Genomic DNA, 20,234 nt, shown 5'->3' with positions numbered 1-20,234 from the left:
ATAGTGGGGATATCCGCGGCTTTGCCGGCTTTCGTTTGCCTGGACAGGGTGGTTGTATGGAGGGGTCGTGTTGGGGAGGGTCCGGTGGCCACCAGAGGGCCCCAAGAGTGTAAAGGAGGGCTCGTAGGTGAACTCTCCTGGTGGGCACCCCCAAGGATTAGGACTTGCGACTTCTTGAGTGTTGACGGGCTGGTTGATTAAGTGTGTCCAATGGTGGCTGTCGTGAGGCGTTTTGCGTGGGGGGGCACCAGAGGTCCGTTGCTTTGATGAGCGCTGGATGAGCGTGCTGGGCGAGGATGTGGGCCAGGGAGCCCCAGGAAGAATGTGGGGGGTGAGAGTTTGTATCTAATTGGGGCTTAGCTGGAGGTGCTTCAGCTGGGCTAGTGTGAATTTGTGCTCTCAGCGCCCTTCACCGGGGAGGGTCTGCGCTCTTTGCGTGGGGAGTGGAGGCTGTGTTCCGGAGGTTCTGGACTGTGCCCCTGCGCTGCTTAAGGGGCCGAGGGCAATCCCCATGTTGTTGCTAAATTCGGTTTGGGCCTGTGGTCGACGGATAATACTGGGGAAGGTCTCGTGAGGAAGCCAGAGGTTTGTGGTGGGGGGGCCGTGCCCTCAGCTGTAGTTGATTGGATCCAGGGGAGGAGGGCCAGCAGGTCCGCGGTGCAGGGGAACAACCTCGAGCATATAAATCGGCTGTCCGCTGGTGCAGCGAGGCTATTGGGTGTAGTCGGGGCCTTCACCCGCGGGGCAGGTTGCCGGGGTTGGAGTGGCTTCCGTAGCCCTGAGGAGGTCCAGACTGGATGGGCGTGCAGGGGGGTTCCCACCCGAGGCCCCAGCCTCCTGGGCCCACGCCTGGAGTGACTGCTGGAGTATGTGCTGGCTGGGGGGCAGGGACGGCTCCCGAGTGACCCCCTGGTAGCGGGATGTTATCGCTACTCCCCCGTAGTGTGGGCTCCTCTCCAGGGCCTCGGCTGGGATCAGCTTGTGGTGCCCTAAGCCACGCAGCGGGAGAAGGGGGGGAGATCAGGAGGAGCTCCTCCTACGCCGCTCGGCTCCGACAGGGTTCCGGGGGTGAGAGGGCCCCTGGTGGCTGCACAGGTATAGTTGCAGCCGCGGTTCTCACCAGGGTCACGGCTGGTTCTGCCTCCTTCTGGACCCCGGGTGGGCTCCGCAGGTGGTACCGCGGCTGTTGCGCTGTCGGCTGTCAGTGTACCCCTCCTCTTCGTCCTCTGCCAGCTCCTCTCATCTCGGCCCGTTCCGCTCGTTAGGGTTAGCGGGCGTCCGCCATCTTGCTTTCCTAGGAGGGCGCTGGGTTTGAGAGGCAAATTTAGGCATAACGCACGCGCGTTACCCGGGCGACCTCGGCGTGCTTCAGAGGTTCCGGTCACCAAAAATGGTACTGGCGATCACAGAGCATCGCTGGAACCGCATGATATTCGCGGCGGCTCATCCACAGGAGGCTTCAAGGGAGCGACCGCATCAGTGGCGCTCCAAGCCACGCCCTTTCAAAACATTTTGATCGACTTGCCTGCCCTCAGCCACGATGGCGAGCAATTTGGATCTTGCGGGTTCAGGTACCTCCTGGAGACCTTCTTGTATAAGGTTCCATTGCGCATCAGCAGAACTGGCAAGCAAAGTGGTGTTTGCTATGCGCGTGGTAATGGCAGCTGACGTGGTAATATGTTTACCCAAGGCATATAATCTTTTTGACTCCTTATCGGGGGTGCTTCCCCCATAGCAAGGGGTAATCCCGCCCTTTTCCGGGTGGTGGTAACCACTAGGGAGTCAGGGGTGGCATGGCTTTTAATATATTGAGGGTCAGCAGGAAGTGGCCGAAATAATTTCTCCACCCATGGATTGACTGCCCTGGTCTAGGCTGGTGTGACAAGAGAAGCAGCCAGTCTCCTCTTAATGCAATTTAGGAGAGGAATGGCTTGACTGGAGGGGGATTTTTTCTTTAAGGATGTCCTCCACAAAATCTTGTTCAGGTATGGTTTCTTGGGTGGCGATCTGAAAGTGATCGGCTGCCTTCCTTAAGATTGCATTAAAGGCCATCTGATCGTCTATTGGTGAAGCCTGGCGGGCTGGGATGGAAGGAGGGGAGTCCACACACAGGACATCTGTGTCCTGATTGGGAGTAGAGAGTGCCCATGGCTCTGGTATCAACTTGATGAGTGTCCTCCCAGTTGTTCCGTGGCATCCGCCTGGTCATCTGCAGTATAGTCTTGTAAGAAGGTATTGTCTTCTCCCTCATCATAAATATCATGATATGTGTTTATTTGAATTTCCTCCTCAGGGTGGCCAGAAATGAAATGGTCTTGAGAAGATTTGAAATTTCCAGGGAACCTTAAGGTTGACAAAGAAAGGAGGATCCTCTCGAGGTCTCTTGGGTGTAGAGTGCTATGAAAGAGAATCCTTTCCAAGCGGTCCTTGCACCCTTCACATTTTTCCCTGGTCCATTTAGATGAACCAAAAGGTGGAAAAGCTTAATTTTGTTGCCTTTGGCGACAAAATTTAATAGTCATAGTGCTAGACGAAGGCTCCTTACTATCCTCCTAGTATTCGCAAGCATCTGTGCGCTGTGGTGCGTCTTCAGACGTGTCCGCGGCACACTCCTTGCGTTTCGACGATTCTTTGGGCATCAGTCACACTGCCGAAGTGATCCTCGCAATACTTTCAAGGATGTCCGGCGAATCGGGGTGTGCCGTAGGCCTAGTGGTAGAAGGAGGCGTAGAGGTAGGAGGAGGCCAAGCGGTAGGTTTTTCACCCATCGATTGCCTAGAAGGCCTAACGGTAGATTTTTCTCCTACCGGAGTCTTGGGGGGCATCGGAGCGTCAGATGAGCGCGCTTCGCTGGCCAAATGTGATTTTGAGGTAGCGCCCTTAATTTCCAGAGGCCCAGTCGCAAAACGCTGCTGCGGATGCAGGGAAGGCTGTTGATCTGCGAGGATTCTGTTGAAATTTTCAGGGGTCCTGTTGGCACTTTCACCAGTTTCAACCAAACCATCGAAATTGGGGAGGGGGCTGTGTATTTAGCATGTGTCTTATGTACGCCCCTGTCGCTGGGTGTTGTACCCGTAGCGTGACTTGTGTCCGGCCTGGAGGGGTCGGGGGCAGTTGTGGCGGACCTAGAAGGGTCAGTCGTAATGTCGATGGCATCTGGTACGGATGCTTGGTCATCACTAATGCCCCCGTCACTTTCGGCGGGTGCAGTGGTGGGGGAAGAAGATCCAGTCCGCGACATGCCGTAGGTGGCCCACCGCTTAACGCAGAGCTCTTTAAGTGTTTTAGGTCGAAGGAGGCTGCAAGACGCGCACCGCGCTTCGTGGTCAAGGGGCAGACAATTATCGTGCTCGTCCTTCCACGGGTATTTGACCCTGCAAGAGGAGCAAAACCTAACTGGGGTCCTTTCCATAGCGAAAGGTAATAAAAATGATGACCAGACCAAGAGGGTATCGAGGGGGAAAGAGGGGAGCCATAGCGAAAGATATGACCACCCGACCCTACTCTCCCTACTGTGTAAGCCGGCCAGAGGGCCCGGCCACATGGACCACTACCACCGGATCTTAGGCGTCTAGGTCCACCGCCGTTGAAAGTTCCTGCAGTCTTCGTCGTAGTATTTGAAGCACCAAAGTGACTTTAGGGGAATAAACCGACAAAGTCCATAAACAAGGATAAACAATGTCCCTTATGAAGAGCTCCGCAATGGGGCGACCAGTTATCTGGGCAGAAAAATAACAATCTGAGGGACCTCGGCGCATGAGGGTTTTTGGGTACACTACACGTCACAATAGGGATAGTGTGTACACGTCACAATAGGGATAGTGTTACAGACACGCCTATGCCAACGTCCCCTTTCGGTCCCCGAAAGACAAGATGCAATACTCCGCGGTTACCACTGGATGTCGGACCATATGCACAGTATGTGATTCTAAGCAGATTAACAAGCATCAGAATCCAAATTACATTTTGTCACTGGGTCATCATTTTATTGATTTAACCCTGGTAAAGTGCATTGTGCTTTGTCAGTGCATTCCATATGTTTAAAAGTGCTTTGTTGCTTAAATTCTTTGGCACTAACCCTATTGTTATTCCGTTAAGTCATGTACAGGTAGTGAGTGACATTTTGTAAGGTGCATAGTACAGATTTTAGCAGAATTCCATTTTGTTAATGAAAACAGTATACATAATCTGTCTTGTAAAGTGCATAGTGCCTCAATTTTTCTTACTAGTTGTATCTTTATCAGAAACGCTTCCAAGATTGATTACATCTTCTATGTGAGTGGGTGTTGTTGCACTGTTCCATGTGCTTTGACAGTTAAAACGCTTATTCTAGGTCATCAATGCACACTTGGTCAATTTTTGTGATGTGTGTATGCATGTCAGCATATTCACTAGAACAATTTCTATTTTATATATAAACATTTTTTTTCTTCATATTCTTATTTAACAATTCTATTACAATTCTCACAACCTCCTTTTGCCAACATGCGTTTCACACAACTACACTTCTTCAGGGAAGTTAAGTACAGTGTGACAGGTGAGGGGGATCAGGGAACTCTTTTGTCCTGGCTTATGGCGCCTACCAGGGCAATGCTAGAGGCAACAAATGCCCCAGACGAAGGGTGGGGGAGTTGGAGGAGCCCCATGCTCCTAGCTCTCCACAATGTGTAGAGTTGTACGTATGCATTGGTACCCCTTTCCCCAGCTCCGTGTTAACTAGCCTCTGTCCTGGTCAGGTGTATTTCAAATCTTTCAGATGGATCCCAGGGGGAAGCATGATCCAGAGAAAACGACAAGGACTACAAGTAAGACAATGTACCTGCATCTGATGGACAAGACCGAGTCCAGAACAGAAGGCAAGAAGTGGTTGCTCTTGTACAAAAGGACTATCCTCCCGCATTTAGGAGCAGAACGAGAGACCCAGTAACTACCACACACCTTCCATACTGACTAAAGAGGAGCAGTGGTACAGCATCGGCAGAGCAGGACCCGGCAAGGGCTACACAGTACTAGGGGAGGCTCCGAAACACTTACCAAACTCTTTTTGAACCCAGATACTTCAAAGTAAGCTCAACTGGAAAGGGTTGAGGCTTAAGGGCCTTATGAAGACTTCCAGAGAAAATTCCAGTTCACAAGGGGATAAGATGCGACAGATATTGGTCCGGGAAGCAGCTGACTCAAGATACCAATAAGAGTTCTTTCTAGACAGGAAGGGCAGAGCTATAAAACACCAAGAGAATCCGTCTACAGTGAAAGTTGCTCTGGTCAGGTTGAAGGAGGACCAATAGACCAGAGAGGAGTACGCAGCAGGTGGAGAAGAGTTTTGTCGTGTTTGGAGAGATTTAAGATAAATTGTTGGGATTGAGAGAGTGGCACCAATGCTGGTTTATGCAATTCGATCTGGGGGGTGGAGGAAAGTAAAGACTTGAGTAGGAAGAGGGAAAGAAAGATAGGAGGCAAAGTTGAGACGAGTGAAGTGAGAGAAGAATAAGGGCAGGAGAAGGAAGGAGGGTAGAGAGATTGTTTCAGAGGCAGAAAAGGAAGTGCCAGGAAAGAGTGAGGTGAGGGAGTGCAGGAATCACCAGAGTTGAGGTACAAGGCCATCAAAGCATCCTGGTTTAGGTCACCTAGGAAGGCTCTCAAGATCAGGAACAGCATATAGACTGTAGGCATACTCAGACTATAGTAAACCAATCTTGTAGCAAGCCTTCTTGGAGTAGGGAGCCTAGGCTACAGAGGTGGGATTCCTCTTTCAAGGTGGAGTGAAAACATACAGGGACCACTCCTATAATTGAGTCTCAATTGCCTTTTCTTGTACTGTGTTTTATAATAAACTGAAAAATTATTTGTCATCACATGATGTATTAAGAACCTAGTGACAACAGTCACTGATTTGTTGAGGTACTCCTGATCAGAAAGATACTCCTTTGTTACTCAGCAACTGTGCATGTGATTTTCCATGTAGTAAGCTATTTCCACCTTAGTTTTATCTAAGGAAATGGATTGTCTTTTAGTGTGTACATCTTTTCTGGTTGCATCTTAAAATTATAACCGTTTTGCGGTTGGTCACTTGAAATTATGAGTATAAGCTATATTATCCCTAATCTTTTATTTATTTTTATAATACACAAATCAGACTCTGGTATTGACGCTCAGAACAAGGGGAAGAACAGTTCTATGAAAAAGTAGTGCAGTAGTTCAGTTAATCTAGGAACTAAAGTTTGTAGCTTCTTTCTCAAGACCAGAAAAGAAGGTTCCAGTCTAAGATCAAAAGGAAGAAACTGGAATGGAAAAGGAGCTGGCTAGATTAGAAATTCTAGCACGATTAGCGTTAGGGAAAGGTAAATGTAACGTTTACATGCTTCCAGTGGAATCAGTTTACCACATGTAGGCTGGCCTTTCGGACACCATTGCTCAAGCAACGGGCATTACAAATGGACAGAAGTTGACATGTCTTTTCTTCATCTGAGCTCTACCAAGTAATTATGAATGTGCTTGACTGCACAGAAGACAGTCATCTGTATTTTAGTGGTAATTTGTATGTGGTTTTCTCAGCAATAACCAGGCATTCTCATTAAAAGGTGTTGGAGATCAATTTTCGTAGCTTCCAACAATGTCAGAACTGTATGTGCTGTTCACGAAGCTTGGATGTGAATGCCATTTTATATTCAAAAATCCATGCAAGTCAGCCTTATATAGGCTGAAAATAGTAGGGGACAAAGCAGTACTGTTAAAGTACCTTATCTGTTTTATTAATTTCAGATAAGTTAGTGTACCTCTTTATTCAACCTAAATCTTCATAAAGAGACAGCATGTTCAGCAGTCCCTGTTCTGTTCCACCTGATCCCAGGGACAGGGGTGGTCTACAGTGTCAAAAGTGGTGGGGATGTCCCAACCACGCAGCAGCCCTTTCACAGACATCGCTGTGTCCTCTAGACAAACGCATTAGCAGTAAGCAATTCTCATTCGTGGACTGCATCGGCCCAAAGCCAGTCTGAAGAACCGTTAAGATTCCCTTCAACTTTGCGCAACTACTCAATTCACTAATATGGGTTCCAGCAAAATGTTTGCCTGGAAATCCAACTAGGCAATTCAAAAGATATGATCCAACATCAGTTTTACCCTTCTGATGGATGGGAAAGCATGGTATTTCAGCATTTAAGTTCGTAGGCACAACCTGGTTGTCTTTATAACCTACCCAAAGCTCAGGGGCAATATCTAAGCCCAGAGGGTTACATTTCATTTCAGAAGGAGGTTCCAATGCCCATCCAGGACTTGGAGCTCTTATGATTTTCAGTTGTACAGTCATATGAACATCGATATATACAATATCACACTAAGGTGTCTCACAAGGTCACTTGATCCCCCTTAGTCGATGTCACCATAATTAATCCTGTACAATTAAGGGACAAAATATGAGCTTTGCAGACTAAACTCTATCCTATTGTTCATAGTAGAATAAGTAGAATCAATGCATTGGGCGTAATAATATTGGTGATCTAAGGAAGTTAGAAGATTAGTTGATCCAGGCAAGTGCCCTATATATCAAACTCCTTCATTATAGCAAACACAAACAACTAATCCTGCTTCAACACGTGGCTTCACTAGAAGTTGCAGTCCATCCTTCAAGCTCGCTGCTTGGAAAAAAGAAAAATGTGATTTCTCTGCGTCCGTCACCTGACCGTGATTGTGAGGCTAAGAGGGTTCTGACTCTGGGTGAATCGGTCCTCCCCTTTTTCTGGTAGTGGCGCCTCTCTTGAGCCGAGTGCTTCTCGCAAACCAAGTATTTCGGGTGTAAGTAATTGTCAAAAGGCCAACATCCTGAAAACTGTGGCATTTTGTAAACATTGTGGCTCAAAGAAATTTCTCTGCAACTTAATATCTAAAATGCCCAATCTACTAAAGCAGGATTACAGTCAATCCCCAGATACCTCAACTGAAAAGGTTATGGTGAATGGCCATGATTCGTCTCAAAGGTGCTCTCAGGGGTGGGCTAAGGGCCTGTCAGGGGTTCCTACTAAAATGTTCAAATGCCCCTCTGAGACAGAGCTCTATTCTGCCTTTTATGTCACAGCCTGTTCCTTCAACTACACTTACAGAGAAAGAAATTGGTAAAGGCCAACTCAGAGAGTTGGAGGCTACTCCGGATAATTGAGAAATTACAAATGCTTCTCTTCTTCTGGCAGAATGAGTTTCTTGGGCGGAGATCTTGGCCCATCCTCTCACGATCCATAAAAGGGTTACTCCTTTAAGGAAGTTGGGTTGCTCTAAGACTATAATGGGTGCCGGTAGAGGCGAATGTAAAACCTGCTTCCTAATAATAGAGAGCGGGTCGTTGGAATATTGACACTGGAGTAGACAAAACTCTTGCATATCTTTTCACCATTAAATAGGCCAAATGGTTTGGATTTTTTTGCTTGCGTTCCCGCTTTAATGGTGGTATATTCAAGTGATATTGCGTATGTTGATTTTCCCTTGGAAGAACGAGTGGACTTAGAGTGGTTACACATTAAATCCAACTCCATTCTTGACTTGTAATTAGGGGAGGCAAACTCTTTGAGAGCTCCTGGGTTCAATCTATACTCAGGATCTCTAAGGTTAAAGGAAACTTTAGGAGGCAGTGTTTCTATGACTGAGGTTGGTGGGAACTCTATTCAGGGTATCCACTAATTGAGAACTGTGGTAGTTCGTGGGGAGTCAGAATCAGGATTGTGAATGACACTGGCTGCCCGTGTACATGGCCACTGACCAACAAGGAGGGGTGTTGGATTCAGCAAATAAGATTCTCTTTTGAATATTGCCTCCTGGAATTCGAGGGGCAGTGGCCAGCTTCTTAATTCTGAAGACATTTCACTTTTTAAAAAATTCCACATTATATATCTGCAGAAAACATTACTTACTGACCACCCAGTTTTGGATGGCCATATGGTGCTCGACTCGGAGGTCTATTGGGGAGGTTGGAAAGACCAATTGGTGTGCTTCTCACCACTTCAGGGGGGGGATTTGGGGTGCACCTCATGATTAATTCTATCAGGCCAAACAGCAATCCTTGCTGTTGTCCCCACTTGGGAGTCCGAGTTTCTAGATTATTTAAATGAGTGGCTGATGATAAATCTCTACTCGAATCAGTCTTCCCCACGGTATGATGATTTTGTGGACTGTATTGAAGTTATCCTGGAAAACTGGTGTGGTTGTGACAGAGGGGAGAACATACTGTTGGTAGACTAACTTAATGTGGCAAAGATGTTTCTCTTGCCTCTTGTAGGAATATGTTGTTGCCGGAGAAGACGCTAAGAGAGGAGGCTGCCTGGTTTAATAAGTTGAATGTTTGGGATTTACATTGTGTGAATACGACTTTTGTTAAGGGTGGTCCCCTAACAGAAACTTGGCACTCCAGTTCCATCTCCTCCACTATTGATTATGTATTCCTCTTGCAGTTATTACTGTACATTTGTGTAGACTTCCAGGTTCTTGGTAGCTCTGGAAGTGATTATTATTTGCAGGGAACTTCTTTTTGTGGGCAGGTTAAGAAGAGGTTATCTTCTCATGTAACCAGGTTAATAAGGTAGAAAGCAGAGTGATCTGGAAAAGAGGCACCATCTTAAAATGCAATGGGTTTTCAGAGGGATTGCAGAAACTGTCTGAGGTTGGGTGCAGGGTGTCTCACAAGTTAGTGACTCGCCGATTCAAGATTTTAAACAAGGAGCTCAGAAGGAAGTTGCAGGAGCCTCAGATTGGGAAGGGTGAGGGATACGCGAAGGAGAAAAAAAAAAATGTACTCAGTCCTTCAAGAATTGGATGAAGAGTCAACAAGCACGAATATTCCAGCTAAAGGGAGAAAGGGATTCTTGATATCATGAAGTCGAATGACACAGGTACTTTATGAAGTCTCCTCAATGAAAACCCAGAGAGAGAAGAGTCTCCAAATGAACCCCATTGACGAGGCAGAACAGAGGGCGCATATGGCAAGTTTATATGATGGGAAGTGGACCTTTGGTTGTAGCCATGTCTGTAGATGTTTGGGACTTCGCAATGGATAGGGATCTTATTGAGCTTCTTCTGATTAGGCAAGCAAAACCATCTAGGGCGGGACAATGGCATCCTCATTAAGATCCTGAAGGAGGACCCGGGCTTGTGGGCCAATATTGTATTTGTTTTTCTGAAGACATACTTGGAAGCAAGTCAGTCCCTAGTTACTCGTTATTCCATGATGTCAAAAGGGTTTTAAAATCTCCCTTTGGTCCGAACCTTATGTCCAGAGGTTCCCTTCTCCAGTTGAGAGCAAAGTTCCTGTGGCGCCGCTTAAACCTAGATCCTAATTTTGAAAGTTTATTGGCCAGTATGGCGGGGGCAGGGGCGGGGAGGGCAAGATGCATAGAGACACAGACTTTGTAATGCTGATGAAGAGATTGAGACTTTGTATCATCCATTATGGGGTCTGCCCTTGCACCGGGCGATTTACAACATCTCAGAAGCACCACAAAACTACCACTCACCACCCTCTCCACAGCCTCGCTGCTTCAAATTCTCAAATGTGTCAGCACCTGAAGTACAATAAATAATAGCCTCCTCAAAACCATCTAACTGTCAGGGCGACAGCTGCCCAGCACAGATTATCAAGGATGCAGCCAGAAACTTGGCCCCCTTCATTACCAAACTCATAAATGCTTCATTCTCGAGTGGCACTGTACCTAGCAATCTGAAGGAATCCTGGGTACTGCCACTACTCAAAAAACAATTAGACCCTAGCATCCTTACGAATTATAGACCAATTACCACGGTCCCATTCCTGCTAAGATCCTGGATAGGGTCGCATACATGTAAATTCAGGATTACCTCGAGGCCAACAAACTCTTGGGATCTCAGCAATCTGGTTTCAGACCCCAACATGGGACAGAAACGGCCCTTCTTGACTTAAAAAGCCAAATTGATGACTTTAAAAACAAAGGTAAACTCGCTGTCCTGCTCCTTCTGGATCTATCAGCAACATTCGACTTGGTTGATCACAAGGTACTCTGCTATCACCTGGCCTTAGCCACTCATTTCTCCAAGTCTGCCATCACATGGATTCAATCGTTACTAAATAATAGGACAATGCAAGTCTTCTCGCCTACCGCAGCTGCAGACCCCATACCCATAACATGCAGAGTACCCCAAGGCTCTTGAGTCTCGCCCACTTTGTATAACATTTTTACAAAGCCACTATTTGATGTGCTGGATCGCCTGGGTGTCACCTACACCAACTATGCAGATAACACCCAGAGACTACTACCTCTCACAGGTAATTACGACACTGACGTACACCGCGTGAATTAAATCTACACCATCATTCAGGCATGGATGGCAGTCCATGGCCTATGCCTGAATGATAAAACTGAACTCTTGCTAGTAGTTTCTACAGCTAACCTAAACTAACTAAGTCCCAATTACAACACATTTAACATAGATGGGAATAACATCACCATCGCCAAAATAGTCAAAACACTTGGGATTCTACTTCGATGCCACATCCAATCTCAACAAACAAGTAAATATGACCACCTCAGCCACTGCCTACACAGGCAAACTGATAAGAGAATGTAGGCCGATGCTTTCCTCAGAAAGCTGCCTTACACTATCCAGAACCCTTATAGGCTCCAAACTGGACTATCGCAACTGGCTATACTTAGGTGCGAATAAAACAGTAATAAAAAAACTTCAGACTCTGCAAAATAATGCTCTCAGAGCTGCCCTTACCATACCAAGAAATTAACACATCTCAACAATACGAAAACACAACTGGCCATCCATAAATGAAGATATTACTCAAAACCTTATGTCTCACCTTCAAAGCGATTCACAACACAGCCCCTCCCTACCTCACCGAAAAGTTCACCCATAGATCATCTACACGAATCACCAGATCCTCTGACACCTCCTGTCTCACAGTACCAAGATACAACCTAAAAAGAACCGGCGGTTCTAGTTTTCTATTATTGGCCTCCCAATTATGGAACTCCCTCCCACCTAACATCAGAGCCTTAAAAACCTTTGACAATTTCAGGAGAAGCGTTATTGCCTGGATTCTCAGCAAAAACGAACTATTGCCAACCTTTCTCTGATCTCAAGCCACTATAACCTAGACACCCAGCTCTCCTCCTTCCACCCTCCATGGGACTTTATTTTATTGTACTATACTTGATTCCAACTAAGTTGTATGCACTATCTTATCTATGTCTAACTACTTGCTGGCAACCGGCTATACGTTATCACAATTACGCGTGTACAGTATTTGTATGCATCCGGTATCCTTTTCATGGTTTCATGTTTTGTATGCATTGCACATTCCTTGCCTATCCATCAAAACAATGTAAATGCAACTTTTATGTAACCTTTCTCTAAGCGCCCAGATACCCCTGGGTCAGGTGCACTATATAAATATAATAAACATTTGGTTTTAGTTTGGATCAGATTTGAGGTTATTTGAGCCAGGTGCATATTGGTTGCAGTTTGGTTGACCGATTTCTTGGAGTTTAGCAGGTTTATGCTGTACACATGGAAGGGGTGTATTGCTCACCACAGGTTGTTTTACTATTTTTGTTGGGAAAAATTGGGATGTGGTTTCATGTTTTGTTTTTGCCTTTTATTCATATCTGTTTTAATGTAATCTGTGTTACTTATGATTATGTTGAGCTTGGTTTTATTTTTGTGTGAGGTTTTTATGAATAAAACCATGTACACAAATAAAATAAAAAACGAACCCAAAAATGCATGTTGTGGTCTTCAAAATTGTCTGAGATTTTCTCTAGGCGATACAAGAAAAGGCAGAGCAAATATAGAAAATCTCAAGTTTGCATACCATAAACAAAAACATTGCAGAAAGGTGGTCACACAAAGCTGCAGTCAGGATGCTGAAAGGAGTAATTACATATGTTTTCAAAGAACAGAATCATAGATGAAGAACAAATTAAGGAATTACAAATCTAAAACATACCTGGCCCTTTGATATGAAATAAGCAATGACGGGAATGTGCTGAAAGAGAACTGCCAGATGGATACCGGAGTAGCCTTCGCCGTCAATTAGAGTTGGGTCTGCCCCAAACTGTAGCAGCAGTATTATCGTTTGGAGGTGTCCTTGTCTATGAAAAAAGTAACAAGGATTTTCACATATATATTTAACAGAGATGTGCTTACACTCAAGGATTCAACATTGTGGGATTCAAATCTTTGGATTTGGAAAGAGTAGTAAATTACTAATTCAAATAACAATCTCCTCTTAATGAAAACGATACATTTGATGGCGTTTGTAGGGATTCAATTTAGCACATAACCAATAGGATGTCTGAAATGAACAAATCATGCATATACTAGTGACAATCATCTACTCTAATATCTCTGATGCCATTTTCCCAAAGGCAAACAGTTTGTAGATAAACAGATGCACAATTTGAGCCTAAGCAACCGTTCTGCTCTTTAATGTCACTACACTTTGGCCATGCTGTAAGGAAGCATTCAAAGACACAAACGGTTGCATGAGATCAGAAACATTAGATCTTACAACTTCTTTTCTCATCTCACCTCAGTCTTTCATTTTTCCAGTACATACATTTTTCTAATACTCTGGTTGAGTCTCCCTACTGTAATGTCACTGGTCTCCTCATGCCCATGTACCTTTCCACATCAAGTTGGTTCAATGGCAACTTCTAACGCATGTCTCAGTACTGCATGGAAGTCTAGGTTGCATGATGTATGGAGAAAGAAATATATGACAGTACAACTAGTGACCCATCCATCAACTCCCAGAATTTCTAGGTTTTATAAATGTAGATAGGAAACTTCAGTTCACCAAAATTTCCCATTATTCAGTAGAAAACCAAACCCATGACCGAAAAATCCAATATGCAACCCCAGGCAGCAAAGGCAGAGACAGGATTTATTACCATACAGATGTGCAGATATTGACATGGGAACTAGCATAGTATCTGTGGCAAGCCAGAAGGGCTCGGACAAATGGCAAGCTTGAATGTAGTTTTATTTAAATGAAAAGACAATGCCTCACTGACACCACTACTAGAAGGGAATTCCCTTCCTAACCAAACTAAGTTACCAGTCTATAGTCCAAAATAAAATAGTCCTCAGAGCAAACCTATCCCCTAAACTGGCCCCACCACGTAGCAAAAACGTAAAAGAAATAGGTGGAGTGCACTACACTCTTGGTTCTTCCCAAATGCATCTCTAGCTGTCCCAGGAATCCTTCCTGGGTCTGGATCCAATCGTTAGAAGCAAACAAAAGTTCCACTCAAAGAATGCAGTTCTTCTCAGTCTATCAAAGTTCTTCAAAATTCCACAAAGTTCGAAGTCTCAAGTACCTGGGAAACAAAAATGTCCAAACGTCTTTAGGTGCAGGGATATTTCCCGGATCCCCTTTCCACCAAATCAGTCTCACCAGACTTCGACCATCTTTTGAGTGCCTGTGACCCAGTGAGATCTATATATATTTACAAACCTCCCTCTCTCCCTCCCTCCCTCCCTCCCTCCCTCCCCCCCTTTCCCCCCTTCCTCTCCCTCTCCCTCTGACCTGGGCAACCCACATACCTGGTGTTTTGCAGCGATTGCCCCAGTGAGGGTTAGTCTCGTAAACAATGGTAACATTCTCCAACATTTGCTGCTCTTCCGCTCCGAGAGTGAAGGTTCCTGTACGCCTTAGTCCCTGGACTCAGCGTTTGTGGGCTCTGGGCCCACCATGTCCTGTATGTGGTTGCGCCTCCAGGTCCGGTTCGCTCCATGCAGCCTCTCCCTCTACAGCCTTGCGTGGAGTTCCTCATTTGCCCTATGGCGTACGCCTCGTTCCGCACTGCAGCCGGGTCCTCTGGTCTGCACGGCTCAGCACCTTGGACTTTCTCACGCCTGACTCTTGCCTCAGAGTTGGGGTCTTCTCCTCCATTCAAGGGTCGTTGGCCCTTTATTCTTGCTCCGGTATTCAGAAGGGGTGTATTGCTCACCACAGGTTGTCAAGCATGTGTAAAGTTCAGCATTACCTTTAGCCAAACAGAGGTATTCTCAGTATGGCAGAAAATACCTCAAGTATAGGGGGTTTCCCATTGAAATGAGAGTCCTTGTCCCCTAAAGGAGTCACTCCCAGCGAGATGCCGCTTTCCCAAACCCCTAGGGAGGGTTTTGAGGAGCAAGCTCACCTCCCTAGCCTCAAAGGGAGTAGCTCCCCCTAGGGAAGAAGGGGCGAATTTGCCCAGATTCATCACATATCCTAGTCCCAAAAACATAGCCCACGAACACAGAAACCTCAGGGTTTTTGTATAAGAGTCAGCTTGATACATTTTGCAGTTAACTTTAACTATGAACTTCAGAATGAAGTGTCCTCCAACTTTGGGGTGCAGAGGTTTACAGCACCATTCAACACATGTATGTATCATGAGGCCTAGCTGAACTGTACCACTGCTTCTAGTGGATCATTCCATTACAGGTAAGACAGTATCTAGTGCCCACGTGATCACAGTTCTTTTTCTCAGGCAGTTTAACACACCTTCTAGATGACGGAGTGTGTTACTGGGCGAAACTGCACCTCGGACAGAGGCTACTGACAAATGAAAGAAAACTGCTGTACGCGTCAGGGGGCGCTGCAGTACAGCAAGCAAGATGGCCAAGCTTTACTTCAGCTCAGTGCATCTGCGCGTCAACGCTTCATCCAGCACCCATTCCGAGGAGCAAAAACACAGTCATGAGCTCAAAATACTTAATTGCCGCTTGGGGTGGTTGAGGCATTGGGGGTACCAATGCGGGTGGCAGCCTACTGCATGGGGGTGCGCGCGGCTGAGGTATCTCTGGGGCTTGACCTCTCGCTGACGTTCCTCTGGTGGGGGTTTATCATGGATAACTGCCATGAATCCTGCTCACACTGCTCCTACGGTGGTGGTGGTGGTGTAGCAGTCCTCCGCCTTGATGTAACGTTGCAGCCGTGTTGTTCTGCCGGTAGCGCGGTTGCCCCTCGAGGTTTCCACGGCCTGCATGGATGCCGCGCTTCCTCCTGGAGGTCTCCTGTGTGCGATGGCTGCAGCCTTATCCTGCAGGCCCCAGATGTGCCTCTCACAGCGAGCGCATATGTGGACGTCTGTGCCTCTGCCAACCCAGGGCTACAGCTACAACTACCTTCTGGGCCGATGCCGGTGTCCTGCCTCGTCCGGGCATCCCTGGGATCCTACATCAACCTAGCTTCAGGTAACTTCTGCGTGGCAGCAATGTGACCGGGCCTCTGGGGTCACCTTCACCAGATTGTCCCCAGTTGCTATGCTAGGATGACTGCACTTGGAATTGGCTAGATCGCCAGCCGCGGACAGGGCTGCTATTGCGCTATCCTTATAGGAGTTATCCACCGTAGGTGCTGACAAGGGTGCCTAGCTGGGGTCTTAATACTACAGCAAGAGTAACTTGACCCTGGGCAAAATGACAAAGGGTGCCAACAAAAGGCTGGGCAGAATGACCATCACTAAAGCTGAGAAAAAGGTACCTAATACAGCCACAAACATGGTGGATAAAGACCTGCCCTCAGCAACTGATGAAGCACCCAAACTACAAAAGGCGATGTTAGGTATGGAAGAGGGCTTCACCACCATCCGCTCTTAACTAGATAAGATAACAGCCAATATAAGCTCCCTCAATTCGAAACTCAAGAAAGCAGGTGAGAAAATACCAGAGGCAGAAACAAGGATAGGGTCAATGGAGGACAATATTAAGAGCTCTTAACCCTCACTAAGCTGGTTCAAATAACCCTAGAAGACCCTAGGGATCAAGATGCTCTACTACATGCAGCCAGTGATGAAGGCAGGCCCAAACCTGGATCCAACAGAATTCACATATGCCCAGACTTCTCGGTTGCCATTCAGCATGAGCACAAGAGCTCTCTAGGGGTCAAACCTTTGAGAGAAAGCTCTATAACCTACTCTATGCTATATACGCCGACACTGGGGCTTGACTTTTAAAATAAGAGACTGCTTTACGATATATGAGGAGGCAGTGTCATTCATAGATTCCAACATTGCAGCTCCCGGAATGCATGATAGGAGGTGGTCCATAATACTTTACCTTGTCTGTACCTCGCTGTGGTTCTTGAAGCTTAAAGGGTGCATACGCTTCAATATTAGATGTTTATTGATATTTGATTAAAGGATGGAAGAAACCTTGCTACTGCCGAGCTGTGGCCAACCCAATGCAAAGTTGCAGGTTCTTTATGGTTCTTAGGGTGGAGCCATACACTACCGAGGGTTGCAAGTTGGTGGGGATCTGGGGGGGTATGGAATGTTGCAGGAAAAACTCAAACTTGACTATTTTTATTCATATTGGATATGTGTACAGTAATAGCAGTGCATCCTATGATTAATGTCAACTGCATCCTTATAGAGTATAAAACAATCAAAGTATGTGTTCTGAATGACAGCTGAGATGGTGTACATGAGCTGGAACATTCAGAGTATTGGTAACAAAATCACAATGCATGAGCAGTTATCACATACTGAATGCCACAGGGTAAAGATTTCTACAAGAGACCCATGGATTGATTGAATCAATAAGAGCTCCGCTATAGTATGAAGGAAACAAGTATTACACATTGTGGTAAATTAAGACATAGGAGATAGACTACAATACATGAATTTAACTTCGCAATTTTATTAAAGGAAAGAATGCATCTCCTATCCCTGCGGCTATGATGATGGTTTCCCTAATCTTCAAAGAAAAATTATAACTAATGCTGGTCAGGATGTCTTACAAAAAGTCTGTCCTCCGTCCAAACTAAGCTTGCCTATCATTTGGCCCCATCACTAATGGAAAAATGTGATAAACTTAGCCTAGGTAAGATTGCTCCCCCTTTTCTTGGCTAGTGGTGACCAGTTTCTGATCCCCAATCAAAGTGTCTTTGGTTTCCTCACAGGCCCTCGGTCTGCTGGTGCAGTGCAAACATTTCTTTTAGTCTCTCTCGCTCTCGTCCTGGTGATGTTGGCTCCTGGACCCCACCCCAATGTTCCAATCAGTTCAAACAATTCATGTCACAAGTGGGTTAACTGATTTTGTAAATGTGCCCCTTTTTGAGCACAACAGACTTTGTGAGTCTTGCAGGGATCAAAATGAAGACTGGATAAGCAGGGGGGCGTGGCCGACTGGAGAGCAATGAGGACGCGAGTCCCTGCAAGCTCCAGTGAATGCCAACAGAATCCTGTGATAATATCCTATATCCGTGGCGGATGATGACCGAAACGCATTAGCTGAAGGGTGAATATGTGCTGAATCGCTGGAGGAAGTGTGAAGTGTGGAATCCAGTTCATGCTGAGGAAACAGTGGCCGAAGCAATATCCCGCAGCCGACTGAAGAGAGTTCTTCAAAATGGCCGCTGACCAGTGACCAGGAGACATACAAACGACTAGGTGGTGGCCATTGCCTGAGACATACGAGTGCGGGTGCCGGGAGAACCTCGCTTGAACTGAGCAGACTATGCCGCAACAGATTAATATCCTGCACATGGTGTGAACGCAGACCGGCATACAAACACTGCGCGCCAGTGCACCAATTGATGTGTCCCGACCCGCCCGGGTCCTAGGAGCGGGCGTGTCGCAGTGTGGTAATGACCCGTACATGAGAGCGCCTGGAGAGGACCATCGAAACCAGTGGAGCAACAAATCGAGCTCTTGAACGGTGGAGAAGCCCCAGACGACGCAGGTCGGAGGGCAAAACCTTGCAGCAAACCTAATCCCACTGTGCCACTTTGAAGGAGATACACCGCAGGCACGCAGAGACACCGACATGCTGAAAGGAGCGGGTTACCGGGGCAACGCATACTGCTGAGGCTCCGTGGCTACTGCTGAGGCCCCCTGGATGCCCCAGACGGTGCAGTGACGGACTGGAGCAAAATAAAAAACAATAGTGTCCAGATCCATGCAGTAGAAGAAATCAGGACAGCACTACACAAACCGAATGAACTGCACCACAACAGACTGTGAAGACACCGGTCCTCAACTACGGACCATTGGACCAGTGCCAGTCTGATTTTGAGAAATCTGCCTGCTTGCACTATGCAATACACTTGATGGCCACAGCAGGGAACACCAAATGGAGGCTCCCTTGCGAAACAATCAGGATTCCCGTTTCCTCTTCCCCCCCCTCCTCGCCCGCAGCCCTACCACTTGACTCGCACAAACAGGGATTGAAAAACCAGACCGAATAATAAAGGAGATACTGCTCTATCCAAAGGCCAAGTCGGCTGCCGCTACATGGATCGGGAACTGCTCCCTCCCACGAGCAATATGGACGGGGCGACATGGAGGCAAACAGAGCACTCCTGATTGACTCAGGGTGGCTACCGGAGGAACCCCTTTCTCGCGGAGACAAGCGAGACAGGGCGCTGCAGCATGTGGCCTTCATAACTGCAAGTACGAATGACAAAGCTCCCCTGAGCACTGATAACACTCTTATCGGCTTACAACATACAGCTGGTGAGGACCTGGAGGCACGTCCCCGCAGTTCCCGCTCCCCATAGACAGGGGTACTGCAAGAGGCCCTAGGATACCAAGGCAACGCAACTCTGAACACTTGCCACAGTTTGGTGCTCTTTGATAATGCACTACATAGGACTATGCCCAACCTCATTAACAGAAGGACTGCAGTGCGACAATACGCAACTACTGCGAAGGCACCACTGGCAACTAACACTTCCAGTGCAGGCCACCCCTCAAGGTGTGGCTGTGAACCAGATAAGGAAAGCAGACAGAGCCTTAAATACCCACAGACCACCGAAGCGACCGCTTAAGCAAAGTGCTAACAACGCTAGTCCACAGGACGCGGACTCGCCCAAATCTACATTGGCTGAAACCCTTGGCTCCGGCGCGATTATCCAATGGCCAAAATCACAGATAACCGCAATTTGCCCCCTTCCAAAGGGTGATTGCGGTGGCGACCATCTCCAGACCACACCGCTTGGACACTGCATCGAGCGGGAGTGGGGCGACCGGACCACTCGGACATGCAGCTCTCAACTGCGCACACAAAGCCAGATTCAACTGTGCAACTGGAGGTGAACATACTCTCTCTCAGAACAGCACTGCATAGGGTGATGGCTGACAACTGAAATACTCTGGAACACTCACATGACACGGATATCTCAGTAATATAACAAAGGCCCCCCCCCTCAGAGGCCAAATACACCTTAAAAGTGATATGCAACTGAGGAGCGAGTGCGGGAGTAACAAATGAGA

General features: G+C 46.9%; 1 protein-coding gene across 2 annotated transcripts in view; it reads right to left on the bottom strand.

Moving 5' to 3' along the window:
• Positions 1–20,234, bottom strand: part of ZDHHC13 (zinc finger DHHC-type palmitoyltransferase 13) — a 1,364,100-nt gene that overhangs the window by 904,420 nt on the left and 439,446 nt on the right. For both annotated transcript variants that reach the window (XM_069623461.1, XM_069623462.1), the window contains one exon: positions 12,974–13,118. In XM_069623461.1, the coding sequence (XP_069479562.1) occupies positions 12,974–13,118 (145 nt within the window). The remainder of the gene's footprint in view (positions 1–12,973; positions 13,119–20,234) is intronic.

Source organism: Ambystoma mexicanum, chromosome 11, assembly GCF_040938575.1.
Source record: "Ambystoma mexicanum isolate Mex_15411 chromosome 11, UKY_AmexF1_1, whole genome shotgun sequence".
In the NCBI taxonomy this organism is placed as follows: Eukaryota; Metazoa; Chordata; class Amphibia; order Caudata; family Ambystomatidae; genus Ambystoma; species Ambystoma mexicanum.
The sequence above is the reverse complement of the archived record's forward strand: the minus strand, read 5'-3'. Positions and strand labels throughout refer to the sequence as shown.